This window comes from Nymphaea colorata, chromosome 11 (assembly GCF_008831285.2).
Source record: "Nymphaea colorata isolate Beijing-Zhang1983 chromosome 11, ASM883128v2, whole genome shotgun sequence".
NCBI classification, from domain to species: Eukaryota; Viridiplantae; Streptophyta; class Magnoliopsida; order Nymphaeales; family Nymphaeaceae; genus Nymphaea; species Nymphaea colorata.
Genome location: NC_045148.1, coordinates 6,658,783 through 6,679,315, shown reverse-complemented (window position 1 = coordinate 6,679,315; position 20,533 = coordinate 6,658,783). Strand labels below are relative to the sequence as shown.

The window sequence follows — 20,533 nt, the reverse complement described above, 5'->3', positions numbered from 1 at the left end:
GCAAAAAAACATTTGTTATGTTAACAGTCATTTGTTATGTTAACAATATAGTTTCATTTTTTAGATGGCTCTTTGAAAATTTCTTTCACAAGCTAAGCATCTATTTATAAATAACTTAAAAAAATTAACAGTCATTTGTTATTTACTCAAAAAGTTAGACACCTTTTTATACTTTTTTTCAAGACTAAATAACAGCTGACAAAGTAGGAACAAGCCTAACTCCATCAATAACTACGCCCTTAATGGTTCCGACATAATCCCAAGTCTGATCTGGTGTCTTGACGTCTATTCTTAGCATGACTACGAATGGGTCATCAAGATTAAGGGCTTTGTGAAGTAAGTACGAAGGATTTTAAATGCTAGTTTTTCTTTCTTAATCAATTTTCATATAATTACTTATTTTTTGTTCAACAAATTAAGTTTTTTTTTTTTTTTTTTGGTTTGCCATTTCACCAGTATTCGGCTGGCTTACTGAATGGGCATTTTAGACATATACAACATCAGGTCCACTATAGCCAAAGAATAAATTAAAAGGAAGTGGAAGATATATAGGTTAAGGTTAGGCCAAGGGCGCACACAGGAGGGGGTTTCATATACGCCTTATAGTAGAGCTCATTCTTGAAAGCTTTAATTAGCGGTTGAACTTGGGCGGATTCAGATCAAGTTATATAAGACTTGAAAGCTTTAATTAGTGGTTGAACTTGGGTGGATTCAGATCAAGTTATATAAGACAGTTCCATAAGACCCGGGTCACTGTTGACTATGCTTAACGCTCTATGAAAAAAAAAAAAAAAAAAGAAATTCTGGCTCCCGTTGAATCAGGCTGGTGTTATTTTTACTCTAGTTAGATTATAAGCTTTTCATCGACGTTACGGGTGACAACACTGAACCCATTTGTGTGTATATATATATATATATATATATATATATATATATATATATATATATATATATATATATATATATATATATATATATATATATATATATGCTAATATACCAAAAATTACAGTCTTTCAATGGATTTGTTCTGGACTGTTTAGTGATAAAGTCAGAAGTTTCTAGTTAAGGGGCACTGTCTTTACTTTATAATTCAAAGTTTAAGTGGCACTCCTACACAAAAAAATTAAACTGACTGTAGATCTACCAGGCTTGGTCTGTATACGAATGTGATACACGCACGGGTGTGGTTCTTCATACACATAAGTTGTGTTTGTTTCACTATGAATTTAAGATCCACTGTGTAACCTAGAATCTCAAAGCCACAAATTTAGGATCAAACCACTTTTCATTAGACTTTAAACTCATAGTTTTTAACATGAATTAAAAATCTTGGCTGCTATGCTGATCAATCAAAACACACCATTTTAAAGATAAAAAAGCTACAGTGTAGTAAATTCTGTTGGTTCTTTTGTCACATCGACAACTCTAATGCAGCTGTCTCGATGCACGCATCCTTCTGACATTACTTTTAAACAGGTTTTTTTTCTTTTCTCTTCTCACTTTGACGGCGCCGGAAATAAAAATCACCGGGGCTTGAAATGCGTAGGCACCTGTACGCCCTTGGATCCATTAGCTTTCTCCACCGTCTGAATTGCAGGCAGGTGGCCCACCCTTATCAATGGCGCCACACCAATTATGGACAGAAAGTGGAAGGAGCTGTGGGCCGAGTACTTGCCTGAGCTCGAGTACTGGCTTGTGGGACTCTCTCTGATGTGCTTCACATGGTGGTGCTTTAGCTAGTTGGGAGGAAAAGGTGGGCTTGTGTGGGCAATTGCTCACACAGACCCACACATGAAATATTTATTATATATTAACCCCTCATAACTACTTTTTCATTTATATATCAATGTTTCTTAAATGTCTAAAATTTGAATTTTTAGTGTGTTTCAGCTAAAATTTTCCACACCCCACTACTTTTAGTGTACTGTACTGGAGTTGCTTGAAGGAAGCATCTTTCTAAGTGGAATGGAGTTAATTTAAAAGGGTGCTATAGGCCCTTTTTAATATAAAAATGAAATATATATATATATATATATTATTTTTCTTGAAAAAAATGAGCTTGGTAAAATGATGGCAGTTTAATGTACACAATTGCGGGCCTCAATCAAGTGTCCATAATGACCCATAGGAGCATTAGCACAACCAAGTGCAAGGCAGCTCATGAAAAAGTGTTTAAGTTTCAAATCTCCATGGTCACTGCTTTATTCTAGTGCATGGGCTTTGGCCCCACCTCAAAATTTAGAAAAAAAAAATTACTTGTAAATTTTAAAAAACTTCAGTTGTTCTATAAACCGAAGTCTCGAACCAACTCTAAACCTTAAAAACAAGGGGGAAAGAGTTAAAATTTCAGCCTCTCATTCTTGCAGGAAGGTTCTTTCCCGCACACCCGAAAACAAATGTCCTTAATGAATGCATCTTGTCATGGCAATAAAACCCAAACGCGGAGGATCAGTTGGTGCAGTGGTTCATCCCATGGCTGTCAGATAAGGAGTCATAGAATTAATTATCATGGCTGTCATTTCTCACGTCAGCCCTACCTAGTTGAGTGATCTTCTCTTGTTCAACCTACATGGATTGTATAAAGCTTCTCATCATCAGTGTTAAAGCCCATGGTTTCTCCCTTCAATGAAAAATAAAAGCTCCTGAATATTTTGTAGAAATAGTAGTGTCGTAATCTTAGGTAGGATATGGAACACTCATCAACTAAAGTGTCATAACTGTCTACAGTTAAAAAATTGTACATATGAGAATTGTACATTCATCTTTTCATCATGACCACTTGCTTGACCAAGTATGCTACACCCCTTAACGTGAATAATATGATACACTTATAACAATAATATCACATCAATATTTTGCTTTGCCAACTTTGGTCCCAGTCAATTTGAGACCCACTTTCTAACTCCTAAAATTTGCTTTATTTTCATATTGATATTTTATTATTTTTTACCTTTATAACATACATATTTATAACATACATAGCGAGTGTCCTTTGAAGTTTGAAATTTTAAATAGTAGTGCCCTTTAAACCAGAAATTTCTAACTCCAAAATAAACTGAAAACTCTTTTTCATTTGTTAATTTCAAACTTTATATCAAACTCAAATCAGTCAATAATAGAGGGGATATATATATACTTGATCGGCCCCTTGTGCAGCCCTACTCACCTCCTTTATTCTTGTTTTCTCATAGCTAGACATCAGGGTGGTGTCAAATGTGTCCGCTTCCAGTTGTCCTATTAATTTAATGCAGCACTGGGGCCGGACGCACCCCCCCTTCGGTCCCACGGCTGGGGGACTCAGCCTACACCAAAACGTAGAAAAGTCCACTAAGTTCACCACTTCTTTTTCGCATTAAATAACCAACAAGAGCATTACTCTTTTGGATCTCATATACATCTTGCAGCTTTATGGGCACTATTGAATCAAAACCTGTCCACTATAGTGCATTGCAAGAGGAATATCCCACCATTCTTCGAGCGAAAGCCAAAAGTTTCTCTTTCCTCCTGCCCTTAGATACTGGGCCACATCGAGTATGGAGTGGGCAATGTACCTTCAACTTGGTATCGTGCTCCACCGTGCATAGGGGCGAAGCCAGAAGTTTTTTATTACAAGTCGAAGAGTATTTTTAAAATTTTTACAAGGAAAATAGTATTTCTCAAAATGTTTACTAGTGACAAATTATAATTTATCAAGATAATAAATAGTAAATTTGTTTGTCCAAATTTTGAGGGAAGAGCCATGACCCTTGCGCGCTCCCGAAGTGGCGTAGCCACATGGTGACTGGTGTGAGCAGTTACCACACCAGTTTCTTAAAAGTTGTTTATTTTTCAAAATCTTAAACATTTATCCTTATATATATATACTACCAGATTTGAGTATTTTAAACAAGTACCCCTCTAGCCAATTTCTCTAGCTCCACAATTGCCCTTCCCCCTCTAATGACTCACTACGGAACCTCCTTTGTGTCGGGGAACCAAGCAGGGCCTAGCTAGCGGCATGAGAGCCAACTCGACATCAGTAACTTGACCCTAGACATGGCCCTTGCCTGTCCCACTTACTCTATTGACCTTGTAAAATCAAACCAGTTGGCCCGCCCGACTAGCTACTCTATGCCTCTTTAGACACTATAAAGAATTTAGTCAAAGGTTGAAAATGTCAAATCACTGTAGTAATTAAATTTTTTTGGAAGAACTGAAAATTACAGATGATAATTCCGACCAAGGCAGGTATATACTAAATTACTTGTTGGTATATGCCTAGCATTTTCAATAAGGGGGAGAAAATTCAGAGCTGTCATGCACATGTATTTGGCTTTGCTGTCACAAGGCCTTTTTTTTTTTCTCTTTTCTAATGGAAGCTTTAATTTGAAAAAGTCAAGGCATCATTCCCTCCAACATTATTATAGGTCTGCATATTGCTATTGTATTTTTAAGGTGCATGATTTTAAGATCCATGTTTCAAGAATACCATACTTTCATTTCCAAGAACATGGTATGGTTATGTGCATAGTTTCATTATTGAATAAAAGAACTTCTATATGTTTCCTGAACTACAACATGGCATTCTTCAATCATGCATTCCACAAGAAGTGACATCATTTTAGGGTAAAAATTCCTAATATCAACAACATTATGTTTTCATAATCTTAAAAAAAGATTATTGTGAAGTTTGAAAAGTGTATAAACGAATTACAACATTAGTATAAAGTTTTCATATAAGCAAGACTTTGGTATTCGTAATGTAGACCAACATTATACTTGCAGGGGCTTGTACGCCTCTACCATAAGGAGAGTGGGTTTTACGTGCAAGTTGAAGCATGTAGAGATATAGTCACCTAATACCAATGCAGCTCTATGCAGAATTAATTCGGATCCCATTCACCTGGATTCCAGGACAATTCGAAACTCATGGTTTCACATTTTAAACTCCCCAATTTTTGTGAACAGTGTCTGGATCCTACATGATCCAAGTTAAAGATCCAAGTCATAGTTGTACGTGGATTTGATCCGACTACGTTCAACCTGGACTCCTTTTTTCTAGCCTGCCTGCCTCACAATGAGGGTCTTGTATCAATGACCCCACAACATGAAGAAAGGAGATACCCACATGACAAGTCGTTGCACAATTAATGAATATGATTTTATAACATGCATTGTGCATTATATAATTTAATATTAAATCATATACTTGTCTATGTTCAGACAACACCACCATTTAAATAAAACATAATTATGGAGCTCCAATTTGTTGGATACTGCCGATCCAACTAAGAGATGGGTTTGATTTGATGGATCGAAACCCGATCCAAGTCCATTGCCCACGAGGCCAGCTGGATTGTGTCGGCGGGAGAGAGAGAGAGCAAGAGAGAGAAAAAGCGGATCTGTACGAGCAGATCCAGAACGAAGGTACGTGGAACCTTTCTACTTGGTGGTTCTCCCTGACACCTAACACGGATCCCAAGATCCAGAAAGGAGGGTCCACTCTCTCTCATCCCTTCATCTGGCATCTGGCACCAGGAATTGCCGCGTCTCCTACGTCATCGACCGGATCTTGGTGGGTCCGATCCAATTAATCCATTTTCCCGCCCCCCTCGCTCCGTCTTAGGCACGTGCCCGCCGACAAGAAGAGTCAAGAGAGAGATGATGCCCGCCCTTTTAAGAACTAATCAGGGAGGGAAGATCGGACGGCGACGATTGATTAATGTTAGGAAAGATCCGTTTCGCTGAGCCGTTCGATCAACTTTAAGAGCAGGGCTAATTGCTTAGAAGATATTGGTAAAAATGTTGATAATGTTGTTATTTACATAGAACCACCTGCCGATTTATTGGCAGCTGCCTAATTTAGCTTCTTTTTTGGATAATCGGTTGAGAATTATAATATCGTTTGGATTTAAATACCTTGGATTTTGGATCCATGTGTTTGAGCCCTCGTATCTGTCCAAATTAAGGCAATCAAACGACTAAATTAAATCAACGATATCAAGCAACCCTTTTTAACTGTAACTTTTGGATGTCATGTTCTTAAAATGTAAATGAAAAATGATGGATTTGTGTAGTTGGTGTAGAATCACAACACTTTAACACTTTAAGTTGACAGGTTTATCACATCCCACCTAGGTTTTAATGCAACCCACAACATAAGGGCAACAAGAATGGAGGGACCTTTAAGTAGGAGTCAACAACAAGTCGAGCTACTCGAACTCGACTTGTTAAAGCTCAGCTCATGAACGAGCTCAAACCAAGTCATTTGCTTAAAGACTCGAGCTCGAATTCACGAGTCGACTCATTTAAATAATCGAGTTGAGTTCGAGCTCAACACCATAATTGCCGAGTCGAACTCGAGCGTTAGTCAAGTTTGTCGAGCCTTAATCGAGTTTGTCGATATGTTCAAACGAGTTTACGAGTTTGTCGAGCCTTAATCAAGTCGCTATATGCAAACGAGTTTACGAATTTGTCGACCCTTAATTGAGCTCAAGCTCAACAGGTAACGGCGAATATCAGTCCTGTTCAAATGAGTTTGTCCAGCCTTAATCGAGTCGAGTTCGAGCTCAACACGTAACTGCCAAGTCGAGCTCGAGTTACTTCCGTCGAGCTATTCTCGAGCTTGAGGTTTCATTAGTCAAACCGAGCTTGAGTTGACTCAACTCCGGTTGGTGTTCAACCCTACTTGAAGCCTCCTTTTCACAGTGGCTCACACAAAAAGAGTAAAAGGTTATAACAAAAATGATGCAAGCTATCTACAAATAACTAAAATTTATCACTTTTTCTGGAAAATAACTCGAGTGGTAGACTAAATCCATTGTCGGTGGCATTTTTAAAAATAGTTTTTTTTCTTATTATTCTTATTAAAATTTGAGTTTTTTTTTTGGCGTTTTTTGGGAAAGGCGCTGAGGGAATATTGATTAGTCTCCAGCATCATGTGTGGTAGACAGATGAAGTCAGATCTCCTCTGTCCTGAGCGCCACAGGTTTTCCTTCACCCTTATAGGGCGCACCCTCCCTTTACACCAAAGAGGCTGTTCATTACCAGACAAACAACATTAGGTGTGATCACTCTTAAAATCAAGCACCCTTGAGAAATCATGATCTACTTTCTTTCATTTTTTTTTTACTTTGCTCATTTATCACTGCAAAGGACGTGACCGCACATCGAGGCTAGCTTGTTCTTTAATTAGGTTGTCACAAATTCGAACTATTACAGAACCTTTTGAGCCTGTATTGGACAAGGACTCTGTCTACGGTTACGGCAAGATTTTCTAGTCACTTTTCCTCCTCAAGTTGTTCAGTCTTAGGGTAAAAGGAAATCGTGAAAAAAAAAAGAAAAAAGAAAACAAACAGGAAACAAGTGAATGAATAGCTGCTTGGAAAAAGTAAAAAGTTAAAAAATATATTTTTTATTTTTTTGTCTCACTAAATGATGTGTAGCACAACTAGGCACGTGAGTTGGTGTATTGAAGATATGTTCCTTGTTCGACTTCTATGGCCACTATGATCGTGTTATTGTCAGAGTTGAGTGTAACATCTCATTAGTTTAGTCTCGTATCAAAAGATTGTGAGAAATCTTTAAGGGTTTATAAAGGGAGACTATTAATGAGATGATTGTCCTGGTTCCTAGCCTTTTTGAGGCTAGAGTCGAAACTGCTAGGGGGCGAGGCAGTTTGGGATCCACCGAACCAGGAGCCCGAGCCCAGAAGTGGGTCGAGTTGTTACAATAAGTCCTTAAATGCCTCTGACAAATTTGAATCAATCAGATCCCTTTGAAGTCGTTTGGTAGGAAGAATACTCCAATAAATTTGCCCTAAATATCAGGGCATGTTTATATAATGCTAGAACTATTGTTTCATGCACCGTCTTTAATATTTAAACACCTTATCGATGTTCTTGCTGCCACACGACCCATTTAAAATTGCCCTGTTTTTGTTTACATTCTAAATATATTTGTGGCGTCACTTGAGGTGCTTACATTGCTAATGACATGCAATAATAAGAACAATGTAACATATTATGGAGGACGATCACATAAATGCCATGGATCTTATTTATGGTGAAGCAAGATCGATACAAGGGGCCCACTTTAGATGTAATCTTTCATGAGACCATGTTAGATCCAACTGTAATGATCTGATATTACTTCAGATGTCATATGCTATATTTATAACTGGCCACCTAACTATATTTGAGAACCAAAACTCCCAAATTCAACTTAAAGGTTCTCTCCCTGTTTGGGATCCACAACTGGCAATGGTAATAGAGAAGGATTCCAGCACGAAAGGCTTTTACTTTTTGGGGCTTCAATCAGATCTACAATAAAGGAAGTAGTAGTGATTACCAAAATCCAAAAGTCCTGTCCTTTACTATGTATCAATGTGATAAGAACCCCCCCAATTCATGTTGGCTTCATGTCCCCCTTAAGATTCAAATGAAAAAGTCCAAAAGAAGAAAAAAAGTATTTCCCGTCTTTATTTTAATTTTATAGGCTTTATCTGATGTAGGTACCTTTTTCTCTTTTATATATATATATATATATATATATATATATATATATATATATATATATATAAGTGAATAATGATTGTGGTTATCTAAAGTTATCTAACCATTTAATTAGAATTGTTTATCTAAAGCAAATGGATGATTGAGAAAAAGCAAAAAAAAAAAAAAAAAAAAAAAAAACAAAGGGAATGCTCATTAAAATCTAACTACAAAAACATGCTTTTTAATATAACCCTAACTCAAGCTGTGCCTCTTGAAGGAACTCACATCACCTTTCAAGTTCATGAATTGAAAAGTCCTTGTGTAAAAAAATTTGTAGGTAGCCATTTAATATACTTGAGGAATTATGAGTCCTGATGAATGTGGCATTAAGTTTCACGTGACAACTAGCGTGGTGGTGGCGTACGTAAAAGAAAAAAAGAAGTATCACAACGTCAAATAATTAAGAGAAAGGAGGACTCAGAACGAAATTATATATTTGTTTGACCGACTGTAAGTCGTCACAGAGCTAACTTTTTTTAACCCACACCACAAATGTAATTTTCCAGAAAGCGGCCGTCTAAAAATATTTCTCAAAGTTTATGCATATATTTGTTAAGTTTCAGGGTGAGCTCCTTTGTTTACCGTGGATGCTTAGTGTGGGACTACCAATGGACATAATTTAGGTCGCTATTCCCACTCATTTACAAACAACAAATTGATGTCCATGCAACTCACCGGCTACTTACTAGCCATTGACCTATGAGGGCAAAGTTAAAAAGCTTTTTATGGGATAGTCCAAAAAAATTAGTCTAGTATTGAAGATTGCGAGAAATCTTCAAAAGTTTATAATTAGTAACCAGCTACTTACTAGCCATTAACCTGCCAAACCCCATGAGACAAGGGCAAAGTTAAAAAGCTTTTTATGGGACAGTCCCAAAAATTTAGTCATTGTGAGAAATCTTCAAGAGTTTATAAAGCGGGTCATTACCATAAATGATTGTCCTGATTTTTAGTCTTTTTGGAGTTGAAGCTGAAAATACTAAGAGGCGGGTTATGATCCGTGGAACCAGCCCAAGAGTGGATCGGGTTGTTACGTGGTATCAGAACGCGTTCAACACTCGAACTTAGGGTTCCACACGCGCGGACGCGTGTGTCTTAAGGGGAGTGAATTGCAACCCCAAAAATTTAGTCCCGTATTGAAAATAGTTGTCTTGGTTCTTAGTTTTTTGGGGGTTGGAGTCGAAAATGGTAGGAGGCGAGTTGAGATTCACCGAACCAGGAGCCCGAGCCTAGGAGTGGGTCAGATTGTTACAATGCATATAGTTAACAAATTTTCAATATCCCTCTGGCATCACTCGAGTCTCGTCGTGCTTATTTTATGACTGGACTTAAATCTACTCAAATTCAACCACTAATTTAAACTTTCATAAAATGAACTTCGTGGGCATATGCCCCACGAAGCCCCCACCTATCTCCGGCGGCTGCATTTGTTTAGTCAAGTCCGGTATAGAAATAAAGATCGAATTCGTTATCTACTAGATTGATTTGGTGCACAGTTCTATCCACTAGATCGATTTGGTACACAGTTCTAATCATATTGTATTTAAGTTTTCAAGAATTATGCCGGTTGGATTAAGACTTTCATTAGCAAAAAAAAATCAGGTTGACTTGGAAACCAAGTTGACAAAGTTCAATGTCCAAGTAAGGTCTGGATCTGAAACCATTATGAATTGGGTCAAATCCTCATTGAGGAAAGGTTTAAATAAAGGTTTCCGTATGCGCCCTGAGTTTTTGCAGGGAAACTGATTGACTAATTCATGCATAAACGTAAGAGTAATAAAATAGCCATGAAGTATGAACTATGAAGAAATATATACGAGAAATCAAAGTTTCAAACTAGTTCTCATAGTCTAAAATATGAGAACTCAGGTAGCCATTATTAACCTTGATGATTTGCGATGATGTTATATTTTGGGGGCCTTTGATTACTTTGAATCTAAGTAATTTAAGATGGTTTCATATTCTTAAATTTAATATATAAAATAATTTTTCCAAAAAAATGTGAAACTACAATGCATTTGTAAAATTTGCATTTTCAAATCCATGAATTTCAAGTCAAACAACTCTTTCTTGTATCTACCATTTTGCTAGAACCTAATATTTTAAAAAGGACTCCATGTCAAATCAGATTCCCAAATTTAACGTCTGGAACAACCAAATGCTCTCTGATAGCCATTAATATAAAAATAGTACTTTTTACTTATATATATACAATAAATTTGATTAATTGTTATATATATAAGATTTGTGATTTTTTTTTTGGTTTGGATAGAAAAAGTCCTCAAGCTACTGGATACAATGCATTAGATGGTCATGATCATACAAGACTAACAAAAATCAGAGCATTTCAACTCATATATATATATATATATATATATAACAATAATTGGTTATAGTTATTATTTATTTGACAAAGAATTGTCATCTGGCTCATGAAAAGTTTGCAGGAACAGAAGATTCCGTTCTCACATGCGAGCTAATTACATGCGCGAGGACGAAATTTCGTCTTGAGGACAAAACCGTAATTTCCTACCATCCTTTAAATAAATTAAATATATTACACTCCCACCACTACAGCTTTACTACATTCTGACAACTCACCCAGTTTGCCCAATTTACGGCCGCCGTATAAACCCCCAGTACAGGCACCCATACAGAGGCGGGAAGGAAGCTCCAAAGAACCAACCGGGAGAGCTCTCTCTCTCTCTCTCTCTCTCTCTACAGTTTCTTCTCTGCTTCGCCAATGGCGCCATAGATCGACTGAGCTGCATTCTCACAGATCTGTCCTAGCAGTCTTCCGGTTACCAAGCTGGTAAAATCTCACTCTCTTCTTGTGTGTTGTTTCCCTTCTGTCTTCAGAAAAGGCACTCACGAAATGCTCTAACATCTCACGTTCCTGCACCTCTCTCTGTTCCTTTCAGGTTAACGATCAGAATGAGTCCCAGTCGCAGCATCCTCCACAGATCTCTCTCTTTCTTCCTCCTTCTTCTTCTTTCCTCTGTTCACGGGGAGAACCCTTACAGATTCTACACCTGGAATGTTACCTATGGCGATATCTACCCACTAGGGGTGAAGCAACAGGTGAGTATGATTAACGTTACTGTCATCGCGCATTGGCTTCCTCACTATCATCACCACCAACATCATGATATGAGCATCTTCTTTGTTAATGGAGGATGTAGATGCACATTCATATCGCAGCATCATGGTTACTTCCATTCCACTGTCATGACCATCATGCTCATTATCACGGCCATTGTCATTAAGATCATGACCACCAGCATCATGGATCATCATTACCATTCAGCATCCACAGCACCGCCACCATCATGATCATCACCATCCATCATAAAGATCTCTGACGTTGATGCCATGGCGGTTGGCGTTGCAGGGGATTTTAATAAACTGGCAGTTTCCCGGACCCCAGATCGACTGCGTCACCAACGATAATCTCATCATCAATGTCTACAACAGTCTGCCGGAGCCATTTTTGATCTCCTGGTAAGATCACTCACAGAAAATCGTTTTCCTTCGATCCCCTTTTCTCCTTCTGAGTTAACTTACATTTTGAGTTAACTTACATTGCCAAGAGAGTCATCGCCTGAACTGTTCTCTGTCAGCGTGGCCAATGTGGTCGGTGAGTGCGCTCTTTTAGACTTTTTCCCGGCATTCTTGTAATTTCCGTTATTGGTTTCCCGGCAAGGTTTACGGAGACTGTGGCAATGAGCGTGTTTTGGAAAATGCGTTAGCTAATCCTGAAAGTTTCTGGTTTTACTCTGCTCTGCTCTGTGCTCCCTCTCTCTCTGTTCATTTTTATATTGTTTTTGTCTTCTTGCGGGGATTGGGCAATTACTGCAGTGAGTTGACCCTTCACCGCGTTGGGTTTAATCCGAGCAGCGAAATGGTGATGTTAAAAACCTTTTGAAGAAGATGAAGTCAATAATTGTCGACGGGTAGCCATGGACATGTGCAATAAAGTGCAGTGGACCTATCTTTCTCCTCGTCGATCTGTAACAGTCTTTTAATTGTCGAAGCCAACTACCTGTATATTTATATATAGAAGAGGCGGATGATACCTTTTCCTCTGCACAAAAGATGTAGTAGTGCTGCTTATAAACTTCGGTAGAAAGCTAAGCAATCATCAAATATAATAATGTCATGACATCCACCATCATTTGTAGTTCAAAGAATTAGAGCACACAGAAATTTTTATATTTATATATAAAAGAGAGACTATCTAGCACAGAGGTCTCATTTCGTCTAGATTTTGGTGCAGTAAGGGCGTTGGAGTAATGGAGTTTGATGCTTCCCGAAATTCTTTGCTCATTTAAAAGTATACTCTTGCAGTCGATCTCTGTTAAAAAATAGTCATAAGGAAATTCCCTTCACTTTTCAATTGCCATTGGTAAGTGAAAGTGTCGCCCAAAGAGAGAGAAGGAAAAAAAAGAAAAAAAAAAGGATGGCGCCCATCGCGAAGGAGGTGGGTCCCACACGGTCGGGTCGGGTCAAAGGAAAGAGGATCCACTTCTTGATCAGATTAGGGTTCAGTGTAATGGTTTTTGAACTGAACCCCAGTTCAAGTATTAGATCCAGAAAAGATGCTGCCCCCTCTATTACGGGCTCTATGCCAGTATGGATCGGGTTTGGCTCCGAAATTAAAAGCCTAAACCTGATTAAATGAGGTCCAAGTAAACTGGAGTCGGTATTATTACTTGGATTTGAACCTAAATCCATCAACCCCACACAGCCAAGCCTGATCCAAAAGCCCCCGATTGGTAGCAAATCTTTCGTACTAATCCAAGATTCTTACTGTTACTATGACTTCAATACCTTCTTGATTTTATAAGATAATAATATCAATATTGTAGAAATATTCCTTTCTAGGACAACCCGTTCGCCAAATAATTGTTCTATGTAAGCCTCCATGAGCTGCAGTCTCGGTGTTCGTGTTCGTGTTCGTGTTCGTGCACTAGGGAAGCGTGCACGGCAGAGCTTGGGGTGATTGGTCTTCATCCATTTCAATCCCTCTTCTTAGTTTCTAAGAAAAATATAACTTCTATATGTTTCATTTAAGTAAATTTTATTTTTCCGTTCAAACAATGTCATTTTTAAAGTTTAATAATATATTGTTATAAATACAAAGTAAATGTGTACGGCCGCGCGTGTTTGATTGGGGAAGGGACATTCTGATTTCTCATATTAAGGTGGGGATTTTGTTAGGGGAGTCGATTGGTCTTCATCCATTTCAATCCCTCAACTTAGTTTCTAAGAAAAATATAACTTCTATATTTTCATTTAAGTGAATTTTATTTTTCCGTTTAAACAATGTCATTTTTAAAGTTTAATAATATATTGTTATAAATACAAAGTAAATATGTACGGCCGCGTGTGTTTGATTGGGGAAGGGACATTCTGATTTCTCATATTAAGGTGGGGATTTTGTTAGGGGAGTCGATTTGTTATTTTTCTTTGTTACTGATGCTTGAAATGTATTTTCCTTATACTGAAAGAGAAAAAGGGAAATTTCTCTGTCTTTTTTACTTCTCGGGACAAATTCCTAGAGACCCGCCTCGAGGAGAGTATCATACCTGGTGACAGCGCCGTCTTTAATTCGATTCTTGTGGGTGCACTCTTGAGTGTCTCATAAGAGTAGCCAGACACAGGGCTTCTGCTCACCTTTTTTTAGGACAAGTCTTTAGAGATTCTCTTTTAGGGCAGGATTCACTTGCATCACAGTAAACCTCAGTTTGGATCCAATGCAGCTTCCTTAGTCTGAGCCTCGAATCTAGATCTAATGTTTTGGTCTTGTAAAGCATGTTGTGAATCCAAAACCATATCTTCAAACTGAATCCCACAAAACAATTAGGAGGTAAGTTAAAATAGTATTTGATCTGGATTCGGATGAGGTTTCTTTCTGAATGCAACTGAGTTTCCCTTATCATATGTTTACAAAATACAAAAATGATATGAGTGGATTCAGACCATTGATATAAAACTACCAGTCAAATCCATGATTCCATGCAAATGGGTCTAGATCTTGTTCTGGAAGATCTAAAAATGCAGCTATTGTAGGACTACAAAATGTCATTCAAGTGCCACCGAATTAACTGAAATTTGATAACGAATGTGAGGCCGTTTCTTAATTTTTTGTCGAACTCTAGCTACATCTGATCTAAATTGGATAGAACTCGGTTCGGATCCGAAAGGATGGTAATTTAAGTTTCTGGTGCCAATCAGATTAAACTTTTTGATCTTAAGACGGCATTTGATGTGTTCGGAATTGTGAAATTATACAATTGAAATTCTCATTTTTGCTGACATTAGCATTGTGTTACCAAACAAAGAACTTTGGTTCAGGAGTTATACGCCACTCTTGAAGTAAAATCTAGAATTATGATTCTAGAATTTTAAAATTTTTTCATCTCTCTTTAAGGCAGCACATGTCATTGATGCTTTTAATTCATCAATTTTAATACCTTAATTCATGTTTTTATCACACACATCATTTTCAATTCTAGAATTTGATTCCAAACTGTCAAACACAAGTGAAAACTAGAATTGAAATTTTCATTCCAATTGAGTTTGAGGAGGAATCTTTGTTTGTAGAAAATTAATTTTAGAATCAAAATCAGGAACGGCATCCAGCAGAGGAGGAATTCATGGATGGATGGAGTGTATGGAACAAACTGCCCCATACCACCAGGGAAGAACTTCACATATTTTTTGCAGGTAAAGGATCAGATTGGCAGCTACTTCTACTTCCCTTCCTTGGCAATGCATAAAGCCGCAGGCGGCTACGGCGGGTTCCGAGTCAACAGCCGCCCTCTTATACCCGTCCCCTTCCCCCCGCCGGCCGGCGATTTCACCGTCCTCATCGGCGACTGGTATAAGGCCAACCACACTGTAAGTTCATATTAGTCCTGAGCTTGTAGAGAAAGGCAGTGTGGTCACTAGCTTTCGGCGAAGCGTGATGGGTTCACTGGTTTTCATGATAAATCCAGGATCTGAGAGCAGTTTTGGACGGCGGACATGACCTGCCCTTCCCTGATGGCATCCTCATCAATGGCCGGGGCACCAATGGTTTGTCTTTCACCGTCGATCAAGGTAAATTCTTTTTAAAAGTAGAACCCCACTCTTTTTAACCGATGTGACAACCTTCAATCTCTCACAGTGAAACTTTTATTGTATGTGCTATTGTGGAAGAAATTGAACGAAACGAAAAACAAATAAATTGTATATATGTATAAGTGAGTGATTTATGACTTGATTATCTAAAGTTACTTTGTCATCTCATTTAATCAAAGTTTTTCATTTACATTAAACCTATGGTTGGGAGAAAACAAGAAAAAAGAATACATGAAAACTAATGCTACATAACAAACATGTTTACTACCATTTTCTTTTTCTTTTTATTTTTGTCTTAATCATTCATTATGCTGAATTAAACGATCTTTATTAAATAGTTAAGTAACCCTAAAAAGCCAACTAATATTTAACTTTTCAATATATATATATATATATATATATATATATATAAGTGCTGAAATCGTTAATGCATTTTGAGCTCCTTTCAATCTGATACATATATATAGAGTGTGTGTGTTATGATAGTCAAAAACTTTTGACAGGACAGTCGCTTGACTGTTTGGAATTTTACTCGAAACTTTCCTAAACGCGTGTCCCTCCTACTATGCATCGTCAGGCTTTTCAGAGGAGGAATATATATCTCTTATTCATCCTTTTCATGTCACCAAGACGGTGAATCCATGTAATCATCACTTCTTTTTATACGTACGTATGTTTTGACCGTTTTCTCTGTGGATGGACAAAGTTTTACACGGTATGAAACACGGCGCACTTTCCTCTGGAGCTACCTGTGAACTGGGGAGAGTGAAATTTCTTGGAGTTGGGTTGGATGACGTTCCATGATCTTAAGAGGAAGAAACCAAACTTTTATTTTTGTTCTCACTGTACCAAAATTTGATCGATTCGTTGTCACACAAAAATCATCTTTAAAAAAAAAAAACCGAGAAAAACGTTACAAATAATGAAAACAAAAAAGACTTCTTTACTTTTTTTTTGAAAAAAACTTCGAAATGAGTTGTTCGTGTTTTTTTGTGCTTTTATGGTGTTTTTTCTCATTATTTTTACATTATTTTTGTATTAAAGTTTAAAATTAAGTTAAAATTATTTATCTTCATTTCTACTATTTTATCATTTTAACAAGACATTTTATGTTTCATGGTTAGTTTTTTCATTTATTTTACTTTTCTCAATTTTCAAGATTTTTTCTTTTCTAATAAAATGTCGAGCTTTTCTTGAGAATTTCAGCTTTGCAGAAAAATACTTCAGAAAAGTTTCGTCATTTAAAAAGTTAGCGATATTTGTGGCTATGGACTTCAAGATTTAGAAACCAATTCTCCTGTTTTTTGTATTTTTTTTCATATTTTAAATAGGATATCTAAGCAATCTGAAATTTCGAAGATTGAACCCTTCAAAGTTTCGAAGGCATAAAAACCCATTCCTATGTGGTTAGAGTTATGATGGAAGAACTAAGCTCCAAAAATATAAAACTCTTTTGAGTATAATTGCATGCAATTCCTGTTGTACAATTTCATCTTCCCAGAATTACGTTGTGCATGGCGCCAGGCTCTTACTTAACATGCAGCTTCAGAATCTGACCAGCAATGTCTGCTGATTCAGGAAAAACATACAGGTTCCGGATTTCGAATGTGGGCTTGACAACGTCGCTCAACTTTAGGATCCAGGGGCACACCATGACCTTGGTGGAGGTGGAGGGCTCACACACGCTTCAGAACCATTACTCCTCGCTGGACGTCCATCTGGGGCAATCATATTCAGTGCTGGTGACCATGGACCAGCCAGGCCAGGACTACTACATTGTCGTTTCCACAAGGTTCACCAGCCAGATCCTCACCAGCACTGCCATACTGCATTACAGCAACTCCGCCGGCGGTGTTTCCGGCCCACCGCCAGGCGGGCCCACCATTCAGATCGATTGGTCCCTCAATCAGGCTAGATCCATACGGTATAATGAGTCTATAGTTGTCATCTTCTCTGTCTAGGCCTTGTATTTGTGCTTTCTGTATAGTGTATAGCAGAATTAAGTGGATTGATTTTTAACTTTGGTTCAAGTAAGATTGAACAGAATGCTTTAAATTGTCTCTTTTCTGTTGTGAATTTGTAGTTGGAACCTCACTGCGAGCGCGGCAAGGCCAAACCCACAAGGTTCATACCACTATGGACTGGTTAACACCACCAGAACCATTGAACTGGCAAACTCAGCGGCTGTCATCAATGGCAAGCAGAGATATGCCATCAATAGTGTCTCCTTCATTCCGGCCGACACGCCGTTGAAGGTAGCCGACTTTTACAATATCCAGGGAGTTTTCTCACTTGGCAGCATCTCGGACTACCCCCATGGAGGCGGTGCCTACCTGCAGACATCTGTAATGGAGGCTGATTTCCGGGCATACGTTGAAATCATCTTCCAAAACTATGAGAACACGGTGCAGTCATGGCACATTGATGGCTACTCATTTTTCGTTGTCGGGTAATCAACTTGTCGCTAATATTTGATACAAGTTGCAGAAGATTCATGTATTGATGCATGAAACTGTGCTTGAATTATTTCCTGTCTTGAAATACCAATCTGTGTTCATTAAGATCTAGTGGTTATGGGCAAACAGGCAATATACAGTGTTGAGTTGCCAAGTGAGAAACCATAGGTTCAAGTCTCCGGGAAGACATGTCCAATAAATCAGATGGATAGGCCAGTCCATAGTGTGCCCTTTTGCTATTACATCGAAATACGTGTCAATTTTTAGCCGTGAAATTTAGAGCCAGCCATGGACACCATGTCCCACTATAGATGGGGATGGGACCAAGGGACAGGATTCTCATGATGGTCGATCTGTGGTGCAGCCTTTGATGTTACTGTCCTGTTTGGACCATTATGAACACCATTAAAGATGTCTTCATCATGTCATTGAATCAGAAAAAGACTGCTGTTATTAGTACCACGGCATTCCTGAAGATTTAATTACTACATTTGTACCTGTCACTTCTTTGTGATGCCACAGGAATCCAATGGATTCACAATTTTCCTGCTTGTTCTTCAGCTCAGTACTTGTCTTGCCTACAATCTAGTTCTTTTTTTCAGTTCCAGCACTGTTTCAGATGAGTATATTCTAGGAATAGCAAAGATAAGCTTGATTATTAGCATTACTCGCACTTTTGGTTAATGAAATGAGGTCATGGATTGATTTTCCTTTTATGGTATTTTGCCAAGAGCATGATTTATGACATGACAGAAGATATGAAATTTCAGAATTTCTTTTGATGGCTTGTTGCACTAAAATCTCAGAATGTAGCCATTGGTTAAGAAAAGGCAGCGAACTTTGTTAAGCCTACTGGTACTTAATGTATCTTTTCCCCTTGATATGGGCAGAATGGATGGGGGCCAATGGACACCAGCAAGCAGGAACGGATATAATCTTCGAGATGGCGTCTACAGATGCACAACTCAGGTAAAATTTTATTTCAAGAAGTTGAAACTTTGATTTGGATAAAGCAAAATGATCAACTGAAGTACTAATATAATTATCACTATGAGAATGTCACACTTGTCCTGCTTGGTACTCTGAAAAGTAGCCATAGGTCTCATTTATTGGACATGTGTCGCGCTTGTGTTAGACATTTTACATCAAAGGTTGTACCAGATACAGTACGTGCATGTGCCCTCATTTTTTGCATATGTTGAAAAAGTGTTATCTCCCACTGTTACAGGTATACCCTCAGTCATGGACTGCAATCTACATGCCTCTGGACAATGTGGGGATGTGGAACATAAGATCAGAGAACTGGGCCAGGCAATACTTGGGACAACAGTTCTACCTCAGAGTGTACTCCCCTGTAAATTCATGGAGAGATGAGAACCCCATCCCCCGGAATGCACTCCTGTGTGGCCGGGCGTCTGGCCGGAGAACCCGGCCTCTCTGATGGGACTTGTCGCCGGTGCCTCTTCTATGTTCGTCACGAGAGGGTGACGAGATAGTCGACATCAGTTGATGCTTTCCCAGTGCTCTCTACTCGAAAAGTTGTCTAGATAGTTTTCGGTTCCAATATATGTTGCTGTCTTCTTCTCTTATGAGTGTTCTTCAATTGTTGATTCGTGACAAGTTAAAAGGAAGGGGCTAGGCTACTCTATGAGCAGTTGGCATCCTGGCCTCTTTAAGGGAGTAGGTCCTAATTCTTGTAGCTTCATGTAAGGTATGTTTACATATTTGGAGCCAATAAAGACTAAGATCTCTCTCTCCCCCCCTATACCCACTAGTACACAAAATTCACAGCCTCTTTGGATTATAAACAGTTTCAAAGGACTGAATGAGAATTATCTACCGCTTAGTTGTTACAGTTATTATTGAGACGAAATGATGCCGTTAGAGGTAGCTGTTTTCTTATTCTAAGAACTGATCATTCTCTCCCTTTCTCTCTTTCTCTGCCTTTTTCTATTGTAAGAGTCATCTACATTTTATTCTAAAAATGATAAGTTGCATCCTTGATGTAATTAGGAGACTTTTCTGGTTGACTTAGATGGTCCACTTACTTGCTTAGATTTGATTCCGACGATGGACTAACCTTCAAAAAATCTCTGATCTCCAAGTTGTATCTCATGTTTTTCAGGTTTTAGTCTTTTTCTGATTTTGGTTTCTACCTGGGTTCTTTACATTTTCCGACAAGAACAGGTGGAACGCTGAAGGCAAACTCTGGAAGCACAATAACTTCTGGACCGTGCATGATAAGGCCGGCACAAACACTTTCAACATCCCCGAGTTGACCTACCATTGTTTTCTCTGTTTGATGTTCTATAGTGGTATCTTACGCGTTCCATTCACCAACTTTCAGAAATCGACGGGCCATTTTAAGACTTGGTTAGAAGCCCACGATCAGCTGCATCACATTTAAGTGACAAG

General features: G+C 38.2%; 1 protein-coding gene across 1 annotated transcript; it reads left to right on the top strand.

Annotated features, from left to right (window-relative positions):
* Nucleotides 1-11,152: 11,152 nt before the first annotated feature.
* On the top strand, nucleotides 11,153-19,973 carry LOC116264412 (L-ascorbate oxidase homolog). The gene is made up of 9 exons (XM_031644609.2): nucleotides 11,153-11,349; nucleotides 11,459-11,618; nucleotides 11,929-12,038; nucleotides 15,170-15,440; nucleotides 15,539-15,641; nucleotides 17,241-17,586; nucleotides 17,746-18,111; nucleotides 19,009-19,087; nucleotides 19,347-19,973. Exons 2-9 carry the CDS (start codon nucleotides 11,472-11,474, stop codon nucleotides 19,557-19,559), a joined length of 1,635 nt encoding a protein of 544 aa, XP_031500469.1. The 5' UTR covers nucleotides 11,153-11,349; nucleotides 11,459-11,471; the 3' UTR covers nucleotides 19,560-19,973.
* The last annotated feature ends 560 nt before the right edge of the window (nucleotides 19,974-20,533 follow it).

What these genes read in the sequence shown, in the direction of transcription:
- LOC116264412 (XM_031644609.2), top strand. Translation starts at nt 11,472, where the DNA reads ATGAGTCCCAGTCGCAGCATCCTCCACAGATCTCTCTCTTTCTTCCTC. An exon ending in GGTATAAGGCCAACCACACT is followed by an intron (nt 15,441 to 15,538) that starts GTAAGTTCATAT and finishes TGATAAATCCAG; the next exon opens with GATCTGAGAGCAGTTTTGGA. An exon ending in TCTACAGATGCACAACTCAG is followed by an intron (nt 19,088 to 19,346) that starts GTAAAATTTTAT and finishes CCACTGTTACAG; the next exon opens with GTATACCCTCAGTCATGGAC.